The sequence below is a fragment of the Hippichthys cyanospilos genome, chromosome 15, assembly GCF_059441005.1.
Source record: "Hippichthys cyanospilos isolate Australia breed blue-spotted pipefish chromosome 15, RoL_Hcya_1.0, whole genome shotgun sequence".
NCBI lineage: Eukaryota > Metazoa > Chordata > Actinopteri > Syngnathiformes > Syngnathidae > Hippichthys > Hippichthys cyanospilos.
This window is the reverse complement of record NC_142383.1, coordinates 2709312-2728377: the sequence shown is the minus strand read 5'-3', so window position 1 is coordinate 2728377 and position 19066 is coordinate 2709312. Positions and strand designations below refer to the sequence as shown.

The window sequence follows — 19066 nt, the reverse complement described above, 5'->3', positions numbered from 1 at the left end:
TTTTTTTCGCCTTACACCATCAAAAACAACAACTTCCCTTCTCAAACATGGGAGTCAGTGTGCGTGCATGACTGGCAGGCGCACTGCGCTAATATGTCACTAAACTCGTCACCGCTTGCGTCACCACAATGCTGGTCTCCTATTTGTCGGCCTCACGGTGTCAAGACATGCTAAAGATTTGAACTCGTATGAATGCTTACAATATCATATTGATTGTGCATTTCAGTGTTTAATTCAAACTGTAATTGGTTAGCCATGGGTCCCAAGATTGCTAGTGATGTTAAAGAGAGAAGTAAGAAGATGATTTATATGGAAACGAAGCTTGACCTTATCAAGAAATACAAAGAAGGCTAGGCCAGGCTACTCTTGCTATGGAATGTTGACATAACAAGCTCGTCACATCACTCAAAGCTAAATATATCCTCTATATATTTCTTATTTATTATGGTATTTAATTGTATAAATGTATATTATATATAAGTAGCGCTTACTATAATATTTTGTTACCAATTTTTTATATGTATATACAATTATGATGTTTTTACCTGGGTTTTACACACATTAGCTGATTACCATAGGTTTCTATTGCCCGCCATACGACAATTTCGCCTTACAATCCCAACTGCTGAACAAATTAATTTCGTGCAGCAGGGGTCCACTGTATCTTAACTTTTTGAGATCATAATATATCCTTTAGCCCTCAGTGGTTTAAAACTCACACCAGACTGAAAGCTGCCTAGCTAGCTGCTAATGGTATGGCATTGTTTTCATTAGAATGAAATTAGGAGAATTCATAAGCGATATTTTTTGTCTCCCTTTTTAATCCTTATGACAATGTTTGTCTGCAACAGGTGATGGTGACTAATGTTACATCGCTCTTGAAGACTGTAAAGGCAGTGGAAGATGAAGCCACGAAAGGGACCCGAGCTTTAGAGGCCACTATTGAACACATCCGGCAGGAGCTTGCGGTTAGTAGTGACACTTTTAAAGTGGAAACGTTTATTTGTCATTATCTTTTGCACGTCTGGCTTCTTATCGTTTAAAACCAGAAGAAATAATTTCACACATTTACTGGCTTGCTGGTCAGTTATATCCCACCAGAGACATTGCATGCATTCCTTTTTTTTTTCTCTTTTAGCAGAATACAGGTTTCAATTTTGCCATGCTCAAATTTAATCTTCGCAGCAGAACTTGATAACTCAACATATGCTACATGTATCATATTTGGATTTTTTTTTCCCATCTGTCATCATTGTTATGACTCTTTCAATTAAACTAACACTTTGTCTTTGGAAAATTTACCTTCAGCATGTATGTGCATAGTATATAATTTACAACATAGAATTTTTGTGGTTCATGCTGACCAAACACTCGCTCAAACGAACAATATCTGTATTTGCATGTGTTTTGCTATTGTTTCACAATGTCAGAGTTTTTAGAGACAGAGGCAGCGTCTTTAAATTTTACATGCTGGACACTCGCTGTAGGATCATAGTAGAATAGAAGAAAATACCTTTGTTATCATTGTATAGCTGGTATACAGCAAAGTTGGGAGCGCTGCTTCAATTTTTGCCTTTTCCAATAAGTTAAAAACAATAAATAGAATAAATATTATGGATTAAAAATTATAATCAGAATTTCATAGAGTGCAATTGTTATTTTCAGTGTATTTTTGTTTTGTTGTTGTCATGTCACCCAGGGAGGACAGAGAGCCTTATCATCAAGGATTATTGATTTGTAGTTTTATAAAATGTACTTTTATGGTATAGAATAATTGAAGTCAATTTGTTGAATAAACGATACAGACATTCAGCAGCTCAGATCCGCCAGCAAAGACGACCACACCCGAAGAGTTCATACGCATGACTAAGGGAATCACCATGGCGACAGCCAAGGCAGTGGCCGCTGGGAACTCTTGTCGCCAGGAGGACATCATTGCCACTGCTAACCTCAGCAGAAGGGCCATTGCAGACATGCTACACTCCTGCAAGGTAATTGGAAAACTCTTATATGTGATTTCTAAGGTGAGATGTTTTGGGATAAAACGCAGGTGGCAATTTTGTTGTTGAAGAATAGGCACTTACTGTAATGTGTGTCATTAATTTACACATCTAAGGTCCTTTAACCCTCTTCCTACTGAAGCATCAAACTCCAGCCCACAATGGCTTGGCCACACCTGATTCAAATGATCACATCATTATGAAACTCCTGCAGAGTTCGCTCATGAACTCATTATTTGAATCAAGTGTGTTGCAAAGAAAAAACTGGAAAACATGCGGAACACAGGCCCTTGTGGACTAGACTTTGATGACCCAAAAGTAAAATGGTTAATGTCTTTGATCTGAACTTTCCCTTGTTAAATTGTTCATCATTTTCATTTCCCTTTACAGCAAGCTGCCTACCATGCTGAGGTCAATAAGGAGGTCCGGATGAGAGCCCTGCGCTATGGAAACGAATGTGCAACTGGATATCTGGGACTCCTAGAGCATGTACTAGTGGTAAGTAGGAATTGGAAACTCTTGCTATGATTAGAGAACTAGATGAGTTCCATGATTATTTGCATTGCAGACCAGACACATGTGGTTTACTTTTAACAAAGGAGACATTTTGTTATTGTTTTTTTAGATAGCTTCCTGGTAGATAGGGTTAGGTGTTTAGTTTTAGGATTAGGTTTGCGGTTAGTGTTAAAGGGTTTGTGTTTGTAGGGTTAGGCATTACAGTTAGGGTTAGGGGATAAGGTTAAGGGGTCAGAATTAGAGGGTTACGGTTGGGGTTAGGGTTTGTGGGTTGGGTGTTAGGGTCAGTAGGGTTCGGGTTCGTGGTTATAGGTTCCTGGTATATTAATAATATACTTTCATCAACATCACCTCAAGGCTCAAAAATGTTTGCACACATTTACACATGCGTTTTTGTCTTGCTGAAGATCATTTATTTAATAACATCCTCTCTGTCTTTTTTCCCACTCTCTGCAAATATTCATTGTATTAAACTTGTGGTTCATTGATATCTGTGCAAAGCCGGTGAGTACGCAATATGACTAAATGGAATATGTGTGACTTGCATAGGTTGAACTCATAGTTAATATCACAACATGTCTTTTAACAGCATGTTTGTTGACAGTGATCGTAAGTTTAACTGAACTGTTGGGGAGGGCTAATCCTCAGTAGCAAAATGAGTTGGAAGTTAGATTTCAAGATAAGAGGCAATGCTGGTTCATAGAAACAGGTGCTCAGTAGCATTTATGACCCTAACATAACGACCTCTGATTAGTCTACTTCGGTTCTGTCAAGTAGTGAACTATACAGATATACAGTGAACCCTCGTTACTTCGCGGTCCCACTATTGCGGATTCGCTACATTGTGGATTTTTTTTTCCATTATGATTCACCACATCACAGATTTTTGTTTCCATTATGCAGATTCACGACCTATAGGATTTTTTTTCATAACATATTGAACTTTTGCAGTAGCTCCCAAAGCGTGCTGCTCCCGCGAAGGCTTGTACTGAGCCTAAACGGCAATAAAAAATGATGACAATTGCTGAGAAGGTGATACTTCTCAAATGGGGAAGTTACGCAGGCGTGGCCCGCCATTTGGGAGTGAACGAATCCACCGTTCCCTATACTAGGGACGAGGCGAACATTAGAAGATGGCTGCGAGGCAATTCAGTGAAGCCAGTTGTTACAGCTCGTAATAGAATGATCGTCCGTATGGAAGCTGCTTTAGCAATCTGGATTACCGACTGCCGACGGAAGGAGAACATCGTGAATCCCTTTCTTTTGAAGTCTCGCGCAGCTGCGATCACATTAGCAGCGCCCCGGGTGTTGAATTAAAGTCTAATCTGTACATGATCAAACAATGTTGAGTTTACACTTGAAATACCATTTTATTATAAAACAAATCTAGGTAAGAGATTTCCAACAGTCTGAAGGACCGTCTGCTGGTGGACTGTTAGCTAAGGAGCAGACGTTCACCAGACCATTGGAAATTACCTAGATTTGTTTTGTAATAAAACGGTATTTCAAGTGTAAATTATCCATTTCAATAATCTTTAATCAGGTAAAGATTAGACTTTAATTCAACGTCCGGGCCGCTGCTAATGTGGGGCAGACTTCAAAGGAAAAGGGGACCAGTTCACTTCTGTACAGTGTATAAGGTTTAATAATTTAAGATTTAACTAAATATGTGTACTGCAGTAATATTTGTCTTAAATAATATGTATAGCATGAAGACTTTCACGTTTTAAAAAAAAATTCTTTTTTTTAATAAGAAAAGTGGGGGCGCTACTTCACGGATTTTCAGCTATCGTGGCTGGTTCCGGAACGTATCTACCACGATGAACGAGGGTTCACTGTACTCTCTGTAGCAGCATGGCAAACTGTTAGCATATGTGGCTGATTTTAATGAGGTTTACGTTTTTGTCAATGCCAAAATGTGTAGTATCAATATCTACCATTTGGGGGAGAGGCCCCAAAACTATTTCTGCCTGGGAAAGATTAGTATCCCAGTAAAAAGTATAAGTTTGATACCTTTCAAAGTATTGATTCTTAGGTGCCATATCCGAATACAATGCTAATTTGTTGTGGTATTGATACTACATGGTCAATATCCATAGAAATTCTTTGCTAAAATGTTTAATTTGAAAATAAATAAATAAATAAATGCGTTAAATAAATGGAAATTTCTTCTTTTTTACAAATACATATATTGTATAGAACACATATTAAGATTAAGTAAAAAGAAATACATTAGTTAATTTATTTTTAATAAATCAATAAATAGTGCATAAGCAATGAAACACAAATATCCTGTGGAAGGAAATTGCCCCAATCAAATAATGTGGTTATGCAACTTCTTCTCAAGGAGTACAGTGAAGTTGAAAGAAAATTAAACATAATAAAATGATTCTGTTGTTGACATTTTGGACACTGTGTAACAAGTAATGATATACTGAGCTTGAAAAAAAGTAAATTTAGAAAGAAATACAAGACAATGTCTGGTATGGCTCAGATCGCGACACCCGCCCATTGCAAATCTCTTTGGTGCAATTGAACATATTCACCTGCGCTGAGCAGCAGCACAGCAAAGCTAAATGCTAATGCTAACGTGAACGCTAGTGCAGTGGTCCACTTTTCGTCACTTAGGCGATTAGCACGCTATCATGCATATATATCACAAATGATCACTTCTGCTTGTAAATTGCGTAGTTATCATCTGAGCATTGCTTGTAAAAGTAAGATTTGTGTTGACTATTTTTTGACGATTTGCAAATGAAAGCATCACTATGGAAAGCAGACTAATGGATTAGATCATATGCATTTTATTTAAATCACAAAATCATCTTGCCTGCCGGATTAAACCTCCTTGTGGGCCTGATCCAACCTGCGGGCTGTATGTTTGACACCCCTAGGCTAAGCTAAAGCGGTCAATTCGTGCCACAATTACAAGCAAGTAAAATGAGATTTTGCGTTTCAAAGAGTGTCCCAACACAGCTGAGTCGCTAAGTAGCGCCAGGCGGAAGAAGTGTGCGCACACACGTCCTCACTAGGGTCGCTGGCTTACTGGTGCCTATCACAGCTGTCTTCAGGCAGTAAGTGAGTCACCCTCGACTGGTTCCCAGCCAATCAGTTTTCACCCATAAAATATACATTTTCTGTATTTTATAGGTGTCCAGGGGTACGTTGAGCTACAGTCAAGCTTTCATTTTGACAACTACTCGAAGACCCCTTCTTGTATTCATTGTTAATTACAGTAAAAATATCTACAAATGAGGTCACAACAATATTACTAAGTATTCCCTAAGTGGGTCATGGCAATTACTCTTATGCCTCAGTTGTCCTAAGAAACGTAACTAATACTAAGTCATTATTATTCGTGAGAGGAGCTGTGTAGGCAACAATTACGCATTGATCTATGTTTGAATTTGAAAGTTTTTTTGAAGTACAATTTACATGTTTGTTTGGGGTGGGAGGTCCACCAAGATAATGATAACCCATCATTACAGTACATTGCTACTGACAATATTAGTTTGACCTCCACCTATGAAGGCTTAGTTAATTGTAGATAAATTTATACATAGGTATTGCAGTATTTACTTTGTTTTGACCCTTTCACTCCCGTTGGGACAATGCGTCCCACAGCTTTCGCAAAACTGGCAGTGGGTATAAGAATGGTAGCAATAAGATTAAATGACATCCCAACGGTTCATTACACACACATCTACATATTCTAGTGGCATTTAGCAACTTTTTCATCCACAACAAGCCAGTGCTGGGCCCACTATCAACAAGGTAGCTTGCATTGTACAATTTCTCATGAATTAACCATCTAGTACCGTGAAATTCTATGTATTGTAGGCATTTGGAGATCATTTTCACTTTTCTGACACATTATTATTATTATTATTATTATTATCATAATCATCATTATTATCATCATTATTATTATCATCATTGTTATTATCATTATTATATTATAAAATACAAATGGGACAACAACAACAAAAAATTACTTATAAAAAAGTAATATATGCCATATGTTTCAAACCCCCCCCCCAAAAAAAAGAAAAGAATTGTAGTGAAAGGTTTAAAGCTCTCTTTAAATCAATTTAATTTGGCTTTTTTATTTTGATGGTAAACATAATTGCAACTACTTGAATAAATAAGCAGTGGGTCGTCCAGTAACCGAAGGGTCAGCTGTTAGATCCTCACTCTGTCAGAGTCACGTGCTGTTGTGTCGTTGGGCAGGACACTTCACCCACCTTGCCTCCAGTGGTTGGTCGGAGGGGCCGTATGGTAGCCTCGTCTCTGTCAGTCTGCCCCAGGGCAGCTGCAGCTATGCAACGTCGTTTACCACCACTGGTCTTACTGTGTGATAGTGCTGTGCTTTGTAAAGCGCCTTGGGTTTTGTGAAAGGCGCCATATAAATGTAAGCATTATTATTATTGTTGTTGTTGTTTTTATTAATACTAATAAAAATAATCATAATAAAGTTTAATGTAAACTTAATGGTCAAGTGGCAGGACTTTTCATAGTTGTAATGTGAGTCCATGCTTTGGTTCCAGACGGCATGTAGTAAATTTGGTCCAGAAACAGGTATATCTTCAGGTGCCCAACCTGTTGCTTAGTTATTTGTTGTTGTTGTTGTTGTTTTTTTTTTCTTACTGCTTAGTCAGGGGCGCATGGCCCGATTAGGATGTTTCCTTTTTTTTTTTTTTTTTTTTTTTTTGCTCTCATCACTTAGAGAAAATTATCAATCTGAATTCATGCATAAAGTTGTTTAACTTGGGTTTTTATGAATTTCAAATTGCTGGTGTATGACAATGCTTTTGAAAGGTTGAATTAACAGTGTGGTCTTAGAAACAGTTTTCATCCGACTGTGTTGCGTGTCGGTTTATTTGTGTGCTGTGTGTGTTTGCTAATGTTGGCATTTGCACTGGTTTGGCTTGTTGCATGCGTTCCTGCACTATTGCGTCCGCACCTCTATCTTGTCATGACAACACATCTAAATAAACCTGAGCTGGGTCGTGGCTGATCCTAGTTAATACTTTGCAGCTGTCAGACGTTTCTCCAACCTGAATAGTGCATGTCAATCCTAGGACAGTTTGAGGACACCAATTGAAAGTGAAACAAATATCCCTGTTGCAAGTATAGCTACCCTGAACTTTTACTAAATTATGGAATTTAGTTTGTTATGGTATATCTTTGAATGGGGTTCACTTGCATATATTCTCATGCTGTTCTAAAGCAGGCGTGACCATTAAATAAATCGTGAGCTACCAGTAGCTCGCAAAGGAAGTGTCATTATCTATTCTTACTTTAATTTAAACCTTTACTGGGCATGGCGGCAGCTTTTGACCGATAGTTAAAAGGGGCAAAAATGGCCTTTATTAGGCACGCATTTTTCTATTTTTTAAGACCTAAATAGGCAAGGCTTTTCAGGATTTTGGAGAAATTTAGGGGTACGTTTGAATTTAAGCAATGGCTGTTATCGATGCTTTCAACCATTTTTCCTATTTAGCTACCTATTTAGCCCAGTAAAGAGTTAATCACTTCCAGCGCTCCCAGTTCTATGGTATTGCTATATCTGCCTTTTAATAACAGTGAATGAGATTAAAATGAAGAATTAAAAAAAATACTCCCGTGTGAAACTTGCCATTTGATTGACAGTGTAGCCAGTCATATGCCTCTTGGATGCCTCACCTATGCATGCCTTCATGTAACTTTCATCGTTTTGTTCATATAAAGGAGTATATCTTAAATAAATGAATAAATAGCGCTGCATGCTGAAAAAAGTGTGGGCACATGATGTGCAAAGGCGTAGAAGATGAATCAAAAAAATATTTCTGTAATGGTGGAATAAATGAGTGAGCAAATTATGACACTACACATTGCACTACATATTGTAACTTCATCAACTCCTGTATCATAATCTTCAAATGAGCAAGACTGTGAAATGAAGAAAAACTACCCAACAATAAAGTTTTAAAAAAATGATGAGAATTGACAGATATTTGTACATAGTGTAAGTCAGACTGTTACTAGCATAAATATGCATACCTGCCTGTTGGACTGTTGAGGAACTTAGCAAGTTTCACAAAAAATGAAATAGCTAAGGTTTTGGAATATTAACATCAGTTGAAGCAATAGAATCGTTTTTTAGCAATGCAAACCAGATACAGTCCATATATGGAATGTTTACAGACCCCTGCCATTTGTGTCTTCTGACCACCATTTAACATGAGTCTAAACATGATTCATGGTTCATTCTGAACGTAGCCACAATTCCAGTTACAAAAAGGTTTGCATACTTGTGCCACAAGCCCACCACAATAGTTCTATTGGGCTTCCTGTCTTGAAAATTTTTCGTTAAATTGTAGATAAACACATAGGTCACATTCATGGTAGAAAAAGTTGGGTTGGGACTTTGGTTGGGATTTTTTAATCTCATTAAAATCTAGCACTCAAGCCAGGGTGTGTAGACATTTTATGCCAACTATGTGCAATGTAGTTATTTATAGTATTCAAATAAAGACAAAAAAGAAAAAATATCCAACTCACTGTTAAGCATGTTGGAGCATTCTTAATAAAGCTGCTTTGCTTCCTTTCATACTGGAGGTGATGAAAGATTGAGGGAATGATGTCAGGAATCAGTAATTTACAAGGAAATTTAACAGTGTAATCTGTTACCCAGCCTGAGAACGCAGCAGGCGATGCACAAATCATAAATCAAATATTGCACATAGAAATGTCCGGCATTCAGTGGTGGTGCAAACTCAACCTGCGCAAATGAAAACATTTGTGAAAATCATCTGGTAGATGGTAGATTACAAATAAATGATTTCTGTATCTGATTATCCTCCTCATTCAGATTATCCAGAAGCCTTCTCATGATTTGAAGCAGCAGTTGGCCAGCTACTCCAAAAGGGTTGCAGGCTCAGTCACTGAGTTAATCCAGGCTGCAGAGGCCATGAAAGGTAGTGTACCCGCCATATAAAAACACAGTAGTCATACAATATCGTAACTTGAATCCTTGAGACATCTGTCTGCTTTTATCTCTTGCTTTTTCTATGAATGAGTTAGATATGTTTTACAACTACCTTATGTAAATGTTTTATCATTATACAGTAGCTACATTGGAAAAAAAAATTAACTTAAAAATATTGAAGTAATCCGTCACAGCTAATATACAGGCTTCAATGTAAAACTATTCAGTTGGTGTTACACCAAAGGCCCAGTCCTACTCAGCCTTTTCCAAGGCCTAGTATATTACTTCAACAAGGAACCCTCTTATTTCAGTGTGTGTGCGCGTGTGTTTGGGTGTGTGCTATATAGAACTTTGTGGAAGCTTGTACCATGTCTTCCAAAGTGCTGGAAACATTGTAACGTGTGTTATAGGCACTGAATGGGTGGATCCTGAGGATCCTACTGTCATCGCTGAGAATGAGCTGCTTGGAGCAGCAGCAGCCATTGAAGCAGCTGCCAAGAAACTGGAGCAGCTGAGACCTAGGACCAAACCAAAGGTTATTATATATTTATACATACACAGTAATCCCACCACCACCACCACCACCACAGAATTTTCATGCATGTGTATGTGGGTACCTGAATTATTTTAAATGTTAAAAGTATTTATACTTCACATATTTAAGACAAATATTACAAAGTAAACATATTTACTTAAATCTTAAATTATTAGACCTTATACAGTAAATGGACTGTTATCCCTTCCCTTCCCATCCCTTTGGCTATAGTCCCCATCACACACGTGCATGACACGAGATTGGCTCCCAGCGCAGCCATTGACCAATGAGGGCACGAGTTGGGGCGGGAGTAGATTAAAATTCTTGTCCTCATTGGTCAATGGTCGTGCCAGGAGCCATGTGTCGAGTAGGAGTGCCTGTCTCCCTCATGAAACTTCTACACGCTGTTTTGGTAGATGCGAATTTAGAGGGGGGAAGAGCAGTGTTTGCCCCGGACTGTTGTAAATCTTATACCTAGATTTCTTTTGTAATAAATTGGAATTTCAAGTGTAAACTCTTTGTTGTTATCATGTTTGGTCAGCTACAGGCTTCACTCTAATCAGAATTCTGGGCACCACTCTAAAACCGCAGCTTTTTGTGAGACTACAGCCAAAGGGATGGGAAGGGAAGGGATAACACCACAGTTAATGTATAAGTAAGGTATAATAATTTAATATTTAAGTGAATATGTGTACTGCAGTAGTTCAACGTCCGAAGAGAGCCTGTGGCAAGTGCATTTATAGTTAACCATGCATTTATAGTTAGTCACACACACACACACACACACACACACATACATATATATATATATATATATATATATATATATATATATATATATATATATATATATATATATATATATATATATATATATATATATATGTATATATATATATGTATATATATGTATATATATGTATATATATATGTATATATGCAGTATACACACATACAGTTCATGGTACCTCTTCATGGCATAGCTCATATATCTAGTTGTTAACTTCTCCAAATGAGGGCACCTTTTGTTTTAACAACTATTTGACAGCTCCCCAGAGCTGTTGCACATTACGTGTTTATTGACTGTTGGTTTCCCTCTTCTTAAACAGGAAGCAGATGAGAGCCTAAACTTTGAGGAGCAAATTCTAGAGGCAGCCAAGTCTATTGCCGCTGCCACCAGTGCTCTGGTAAAAGCTGCTTCAGCAGCACAGAGGGAGCTAGTGGCTCAAGGAAAGGTATGACTCACCCAACACATTAACATAAAGAAAATTCAGATTTGGTCTCCTCACTAACACATGTGGGCCTCTCACTACACAAGGTCCCAAACTATACAGTTCCTCAATATTGCTTTGAATTGTGTTTATTTTTCTTTTAGCATACTTTGAAAGAAATACCTTTAGATTGAATGGAGCATCTTTCACTTTTTTTCCACTACTGTCAATTTTGTTTGATGATCATTTAAGTTGTTAGAAAAAAATGTTTTTTTTATGGCTTACTAGAAAAGACTTGAACATTGTGTAATCACAAACATGGTAACTAGACAGTTTGTACGGTTCAGATGGTCTTCAGTAGAGCAAAATAGGCAGTACATTTGTCATATGATTTAAAAAAAAATTGAGAGTAATCACATTTTTCAATGCATTAGTAAAAACTTTTCAGGAGTTACGAGTCACTTCCCAATGTGTGCTGCTTGCGTAGTGGGTCAGAAAGACCGGCATGATTTGAAATGACCATTGCAATCATCTTTTCATCTTCACAGCTCATAGGGATGGGGCAACATCTACCAGGATGAGATCTCACAAGATTAAAACTATCAAAATTGTCGTCCCCGCACAGCTCGAGACCTTTTTTTTTTTTTTTTTTTTTTTGAGGGGGTTGGGCCTTCTTGGACCACAAATGGAATACACAGGCGAATGCGTTACATGACAGTAGTGAATGGTGCCTAACAGTGCTGAGGAGGCTAGCCAGCACTTCAAAATATACCTTAACAGATCAACTAATGGTGCCATTTAGTTTTACGAGTTTAGCACAGCCTCTAGCATAAGTTAGCCACTAGCTAGCAGAGCTCGAGTGGCCCAGAGAGTAGTTGTATTACTTTTAGAGGCAGTTCACTGAATGTATATCAAAACTGTACACTTTGATGCAGACATCGTGACACAGTTTTAGGCCTTCTGTAATTCTCTGTCTAACCTTTCACCTATTTTTTTTTACCAAAATGCAAATACCAAAAAAAACTCAATAGAAGCAGCCTAAATACAGGATGCACTTATTACTTTCAAATCACCTGTGTGGCAATATTTTGGTTTACCAGTTGGTTTACCAGTATCATAAAATATTTGCATACCGGACTGCACCAACGCAAGCACTCGGCTGCTGCTGAATAATGAGCCTGGAACAAAAGTGACTCCTTTTTTTTTACGTTTCCATTCTAAATTGTTAATTTTCTTGCAGTCGGCTCAATAAAAACAAAACTTTGAAAAAATGGAAAATCTATAATGGGCATTAGCATTTATATTACAAAATTTGCCCAAATCTCATCTCGTCTCAAAAGAGAACGCTATATTCTAATTTTGACATTTTCTCCTCAGTTGAGTTCGTCCTTATTGCCTAAAAATGATTTGACATCCATTTGAGTGTGTTTTTCATCAAAAAAAATCTATTTAAAAGAAAAAAGAATCAATGATGAATTACTCATTGCCCACCAAATGATGAGTAATGATAATAAGAACATGCGCAACATGAGCTTTTGACTAATGTTACAGGTCGGAGCTATCCCAGCCAATGCAGTGGATGATGGACAGTGGTCTCAGGGTCTGATTTCTGCTGTGAGTCTTCTGTATTCACCTTTAAATACCGTTAGACAGAATCTAGCAACCAACTTAAATGTATCAATGCCTTTGATCCCTCAGGCTCGAATGGTAGCCGCAGCTACCAATAACCTTTGTGAGGCTGCCAACTCAGCGGTTCAGGGACATGCAAGTGAGGAGAAGCTCATATCTTCTGCCAAGCAGGTGGCAGCCTCCACTGCTCAGCTTCTGGTGGCCTGCAAGGTCAAAGCTGACCAAGACTCCCAAACCATGAAGAGGCTACAGGTCAGCACTGCATGCCAATGTATATTTTAGTAATAATACCACTGTTTTTTTTTTTTTCAGTCCATACCTGGACACATATATTCAGTGTTTCAAGATCAATGAAGGAGACCATTTTCGTGTTGCTCTTTCATTTGAAAGTGTTTTTTTTTTTTCTGTGTTTGCGTCTTTTTTTCTTCTTCTACCATGCTAAAAAGGTTATGGTAACAGGGTTGCGTACATGTTGTCGGACACACAATAATCCCAATAATACTTATTATTTGGAATGATATGTTTATTAAAACAAGTGTTCCTACTTTTTCAAGAGACAGCAAAGAAACAAATAATACCAAAAAAAGTACATTCCATTTGAACTGTTTCATTTGAGATTCAAGAGAAACTGCATGTTTTAGTATTTTCTTTTCTTTAAAGTGCATTCCATAATACAACTGTGGGCTATTTCAGAAGACATTTACATGCAGGAGGCCTTAATCTTGTTACATACAAAACAAATAGAGAAATAGTCCCTTTATCCATTTGGTTTACCTTTTCTTACCATATGTATTACCGTATTGTACTCCGGGCTTCTATTGTGAAACCCACAATGTACATAACACACATTTGTTCCTTTGAGGAAAAAAAATAGATCTCTACAGTACCTTTTTTCTGGGGAGTTGAAAGACTAAAAAATTATGGATCCCAACAGAAATCGAGGAGTCGCAAAAATCGCACAGTAAAAAGGACAGAATTTAAAGTTCATACCATATTTACAATATGTAAACCCTAACCCAAAACCAACAGCAGATATGAACAAATGTCACACTAAAAATTGTTAAAATAATACAATGAACTTACATGCAGACATAACATTCCATTTTGGTAGAAATGTCTGCCTTCAACGTCAACATTTGTTCCTCTTCTGTATGTTTTGAAGTGTTTCATTTTTTATTTTTACTTTTCTATCTCATTGTTGCCTGATTTTGTATTACTTGACCACAAAATTGCAGAGTTGATAAAAAAAAAAAGAATACTGAGTATTGAATTTGAAACTCTATCGTTCAACTACTATGTCTATTAATTAATAGTACTTTCTGGATTCTGTCATCTCATGTCAATGAGGGTCTATTTCCTCCTGAATAGCCTTGTTGTAGCTGTCAGTTTCGCAATCTCGCATGTTCATTTTCGAAAGCTGAAAACTTCCCAGACAGCCAACTTAGTTTGTTTGGACGGGGGAAAGTTCGATTGGTCTGTCTTCTTGACCCACACTTTAGCTCGATAGACTGCTTGTGTCCTACTTATTTATGGTGGCACTGAAGCCGACAAACCAGGAAGTGAACGTGAGATTGTGATTGGCTAAGGCAGCCAAAGAATATGAGTCATTTCTTGCGAATGCTCCCTCTGCAGGCTGCAATTGCCTTGTGTGACACAATTGTTTACCAACGCATCTACAAAAAACAGTGAACAAGGCTTAACCCTAACCAGACGCATATTGACTTTCAGTATGCGTCCCACAGCAAAAATTATGTTGGGGACGTGGGGGTGCAGGTAAACGAGAGCACTGGCATGTGGAGGAAATGAGATTCACAGTGTGTGAGTGAAAGGAGAACTGAGCTTTGTGCGTGGATGTCAGGGAGGACAGTTCATGAACCTAAACACGATTGGTCTGGAAAAATTTAGATGTACTGTACACCTGGACCTGGGGTACTTACTCATAAGTCAAGGTACCAGTGAATTTTCAAACTGACACTGTGCTTACTTCCAAAACATTTCAAGAGCAGCTATCCCCTGTCATAGCAAACCCCTCTAAATGTTATATTTATTTATGACTGTGTATCTTAGCTGAGAGCATATCAGCCAGTCCCAGCCAGCTTGTGTTCTCTGATCCAATCAGCAGTGGCTTATCCCCTCCTCTTCTGGGCCTGCAGCTGCCACCACAGTAATTCTCATACGTTTATGTCCAGGGAGATCTTGGAAAGAACCAATGGAAGCCAGAACTGGAAACATTAGACCAGACCTATGTTTACACTATCAGACTCTTGTCTCTTTGCGCTGGAATGATGCTTTTTAAAGCTAATCCTCTTTGCAAAATGTTTTACATAAAATGGCAATTTTTTTTTATTTAGATTAGATAGATAGATAGATGGATACATGGATAGGTGGATAGATAGATAGATATAGATAGACAGACAGACAGACAGACATCAACGATCGATTGACTGACGTTGATCAATCGACTTAAGTCCAGTCGTTGAGGGCCGGTATCCTGCACTTTTTCCATGGTTCCCTCCCAAACACCGAGTTCAAATGATTAGTACAGTGGGCCCCCGTGTTACGACCTTAATCCGTTCAGCGGCTAGGCTCATAATTCGAATTCACCGTATGACGGGCAATCCAAACCTACTGTATGTTAGTGAATGCGTGCAACGCGTGCAAAAACCTTAGGTAAAAACATCATGACTTTATACACACTTTATACACATATACACTTTATACACATATTAAAAATGGCAATTTTTTTTTATTTAGATTAGATAGATAGATAGATGGATACATGGATAGGTGGATAGATAGATAGATATAGATAGACAGACAGACAGACAGACATCAACGATCGATTGACTGACGTTGATCAATCGACTTAAGTCCAGTCGTTGAGGGCCGGTATCCTGCACTTTTTCCATGGTTCCCTCCCAAACACCGAGTTCAAATGATTAGTACAGTGGGCCCCCGTGTTACGACCTTAATCCGTTCAGCGGCTAGGCTCATAATTCGAATTCACCGTATGACGGGCAATCCAAACCTACTGTATGTTAGTGAATGCGTGCAACGCGTGCAAAAACCTTAGGTAAAAACATCATGACTTTATACACATATTAAAAATTAGTAACATAATCTACTGTACAGTTAAATTAAATAACATAAATATACAAAGGAAAAATGACATTAACCTTTGGGGCAACATGACTTGAGCTGGTGGTGGGTGGAGGCGGAGGGGAGCAGAGATTAACCCGCAGAATTTTTTTTTCTTAAACGAGAACTTTTTTCAAACGAGAACTTTTTTTAAACAATGACTTTTTTGTTTAAACGAGAATTATTTTTTTAAACGAGAACATATCACCAGTGATTTCCTTCTCTTTAATCCATAATAGAAGAAGCCTCTCCATTTTGTTGTTGACCGAGGGTCCGTTGCCTGGCAAGGAAAGTCATGCCCTTAGAACACTTGCTTGCTTTAATGGCTTCCTTGTTCTTGAGAATTGTACCGATTGTCGAGCGGTTACGGCCATTCTCACTAGCAAGGTTAACTATGCGTGCGCCTCCTTTGTATTTTTTTATTATCTCCTGCTTGGTTTCTATTGTCATCATCCTCTTACGTCTTCCTTTACCGCCACTTGCAATTTTAGTAGCCATGTCTAACAGATAAAAGTTTGCAAAGTCTTCACAACACACCGACCAGCTCGTGCCATCAAGCAAGATGAGTTCGGCCAATAGCATTCGGCATTTCAGTGATTGATGTGAGGCCGGCCAATAGCATATTGGCATCTCGGTGACTGCCTTAATCGACCAATAGCATATCGGCATTTTCGTGACATGCGAGAAAAGTTGTTTTTGTTGATGCAGCAAAGCGAAAAAAATTGTGCGGACACGCTGACCGGCATGTTGGATGGTTCGTAGGACGAAAGGTTTTTGCGTAAAAGGGGGACAAAAAAACGCCGCGGTCCACGTCCGAAAATGAAAAATATGTAAGACAGGGGGTTCGTAAACCGGGGGCCCACTGTATAGTTTTCAAGTTCCCGCAGAGCTTGCTGATGAGTGCATTTGAGTCAGGTGTTATGGGGAGAGGAACCTAGAAAACATGTAAGACTCCAGCCCTTGAGGACCGGAGGACCTATGATATAGCTATGTTAGGTGCAATTTATTTTCATAAGATTGCGTGGGAATTACACCAAAAAAATTGGTATGGTAGATCTGCCCCAGTGTCAGTTTGACTGGTGAAGGGTGAATCACATCCTGGAGTGTATAGTAGTAAATGCAGTAACTAAAATGCAGGGGTAGGGAACTCCGGTTACCCGAGAACCATATCCTGCCTGTTTTTGATGTGTCTCACTTTCAACACACTTGATTAAATGATCAGGATCATTATCATTATCAAAAAGCATTGAACAAGAGGGTGTTTAAAATATAATGTTATTATGTGATAAAGAATATGTCCTAGGAAAAATCACAATAAAGGATTCCAGACAGCTTTGTCATCAGACTGCGACCATCCTAGCTTAGCAAATGACTGTCAGCGTTTGATTGAATATCACCATTTTATTAACAGTAACGTCTGCTCCAGCCCACCGTGCTGCAAAAGGAGAACGCTCCTCATCTCCAGCCAATGAGAGAAACGGTTGGCTTTGAGTGCAGTACACGAGCCCACGCATTTTCCTTTTAAAGCAATTTCCAGAACGCCCCTCAAAAAAAAGGAAACATTGTTATGGTTTTAGGTCTAAGCACTTCTGGTTGTGCTCCCTTTTCCCTTTAAGGAGTTTCTGCTCACCAAGTTGTGTGTCTGTTGCACCAAATATGTTCACTCATTCCCCTCAAAACATGTCATCATCAAAACAGATGAATGGCCTTCCATTAAGGTTTACAGTACTAGAGATACGATGTGTTTGTTTCTGGTGCTTCATGTATGCATATTTTCTCAACTGATGTCTGTTTTTTTAGGCTGCTGGAAATGCTGTGAAGAGAGCTTCAGATAACCTGGTAAAGGCAGCACAGAAGGCAGCATTTGATGCTCAGGATGACCAAGCAGTGGTGGTCAAGAGCAAGATGGTGGGAGGTATCGCTCAGGTGAGTTGAACTGGAGACCCACCTTGGTGTCATTCAAATTCACCATCTAATGCAGGGGTGTCAAACTATTTTAAAAAGTGGGCCACATTGTAGTTATAGTTTCTGTAAGAGGGCTGGAATGAATTTTAAGGGTGTTCATCATACACTTAGCGAGTTTTGAGATCAGAGACTGGTAAAAACTATTCAAAAGAGAGATTGGGAACAAAAAAAAATATTTTTTCCTCTCAATTTTCTAAAAGTTAAAGACAACTTGCAAGTTTGCAATTTTAGCCAGAAATGCAAAGTCAAATGAGTATTTGGCGGGCCACATAAAATGATGTGGCGGGCTGGATCTGGCCCCTGGGCCTTGAGTTTGACACCTGTGATCTAATGTATGCATAAAAAGTGATGCACGGCTGCAACGATGTGAGCTTTGAAAGAAATCAAGCGTGCAAGGTTGCTTGATGCACTGAAATATATTAGCCACTTCCCCATTACCACCGCCACCACACACATGCGCGTGCACACACACAACCTCGTCAACATATTACAGCAAAGAGAACAGAAGAAAGCAGCAGAAAAAAAACATTCACCCAGATACATCATATAGCTACAAACAAAATACAGTAAAAATTAGTCATACAGTAGCGACGGTTAAAACATTAAACTAATTACCGTATTTCTCAAAGTACAAGTCGACCCCTTTTGTTCTTCAAGTTTGGTGAATTTTACAAAAATGCGATCATAAGTCTACCCCTGACCTTAGTAGTTCCATAGATAGAAGTTTTAAAAATATCATACAGTGTTAGAAAAATACAACAGACTATGTATAAACAGAGTAAGAACAGTTTATAAGTTACCTGTAAAAAAATAAGAAAAATGTATGTACTGTATGTGTGTCTATGTATGTACATATACATATAGTTCAAAGGTGTCAAAGTCAAGGCCCAGGGGCCAGATCCGACCCGCCGCATCATTTTATGTGGCCCTCGAAATACTGATTTGACATCAAATTTCTGTCCAAAGTGCCAAACTTGGAAGTTGTCTTTAAAAACTTCTTTGTTGAGCTCAAAAGTTCAGTAAGTGTTGATTTGACTTCATAGTAATTCTGGCCCTCTGACAAAAACTATAATTACGATGTAGCCCAAAATAAAAATGAGTT

General features: G+C 38.4%; 1 protein-coding gene across 1 annotated transcript in view; it reads left to right on the top strand.

Annotated features, from left to right (window-relative positions):
- tln1 (talin 1) overlaps positions 1–19066 on the top strand; it is an 88761-nt gene that overhangs the window by 68678 nt on the left and 1017 nt on the right. Inside the window, exons 48-56 of the mRNA XM_088435188.1 lie at positions 852–968; positions 1806–1991; positions 2391–2498; positions 9370–9475; positions 9897–10021; positions 11131–11256; positions 12784–12846; positions 12931–13113; positions 17800–17925. Coding sequence (XP_088291314.1) covers positions 852–968; positions 1806–1991; positions 2391–2498; positions 9370–9475; positions 9897–10021; positions 11131–11256; positions 12784–12846; positions 12931–13113; positions 17800–17925 — 1140 coding nt within the window. The remainder of the gene's footprint in view (positions 1–851; positions 969–1805; positions 1992–2390; positions 2499–9369; positions 9476–9896; positions 10022–11130; positions 11257–12783; positions 12847–12930; positions 13114–17799; positions 17926–19066) is intronic.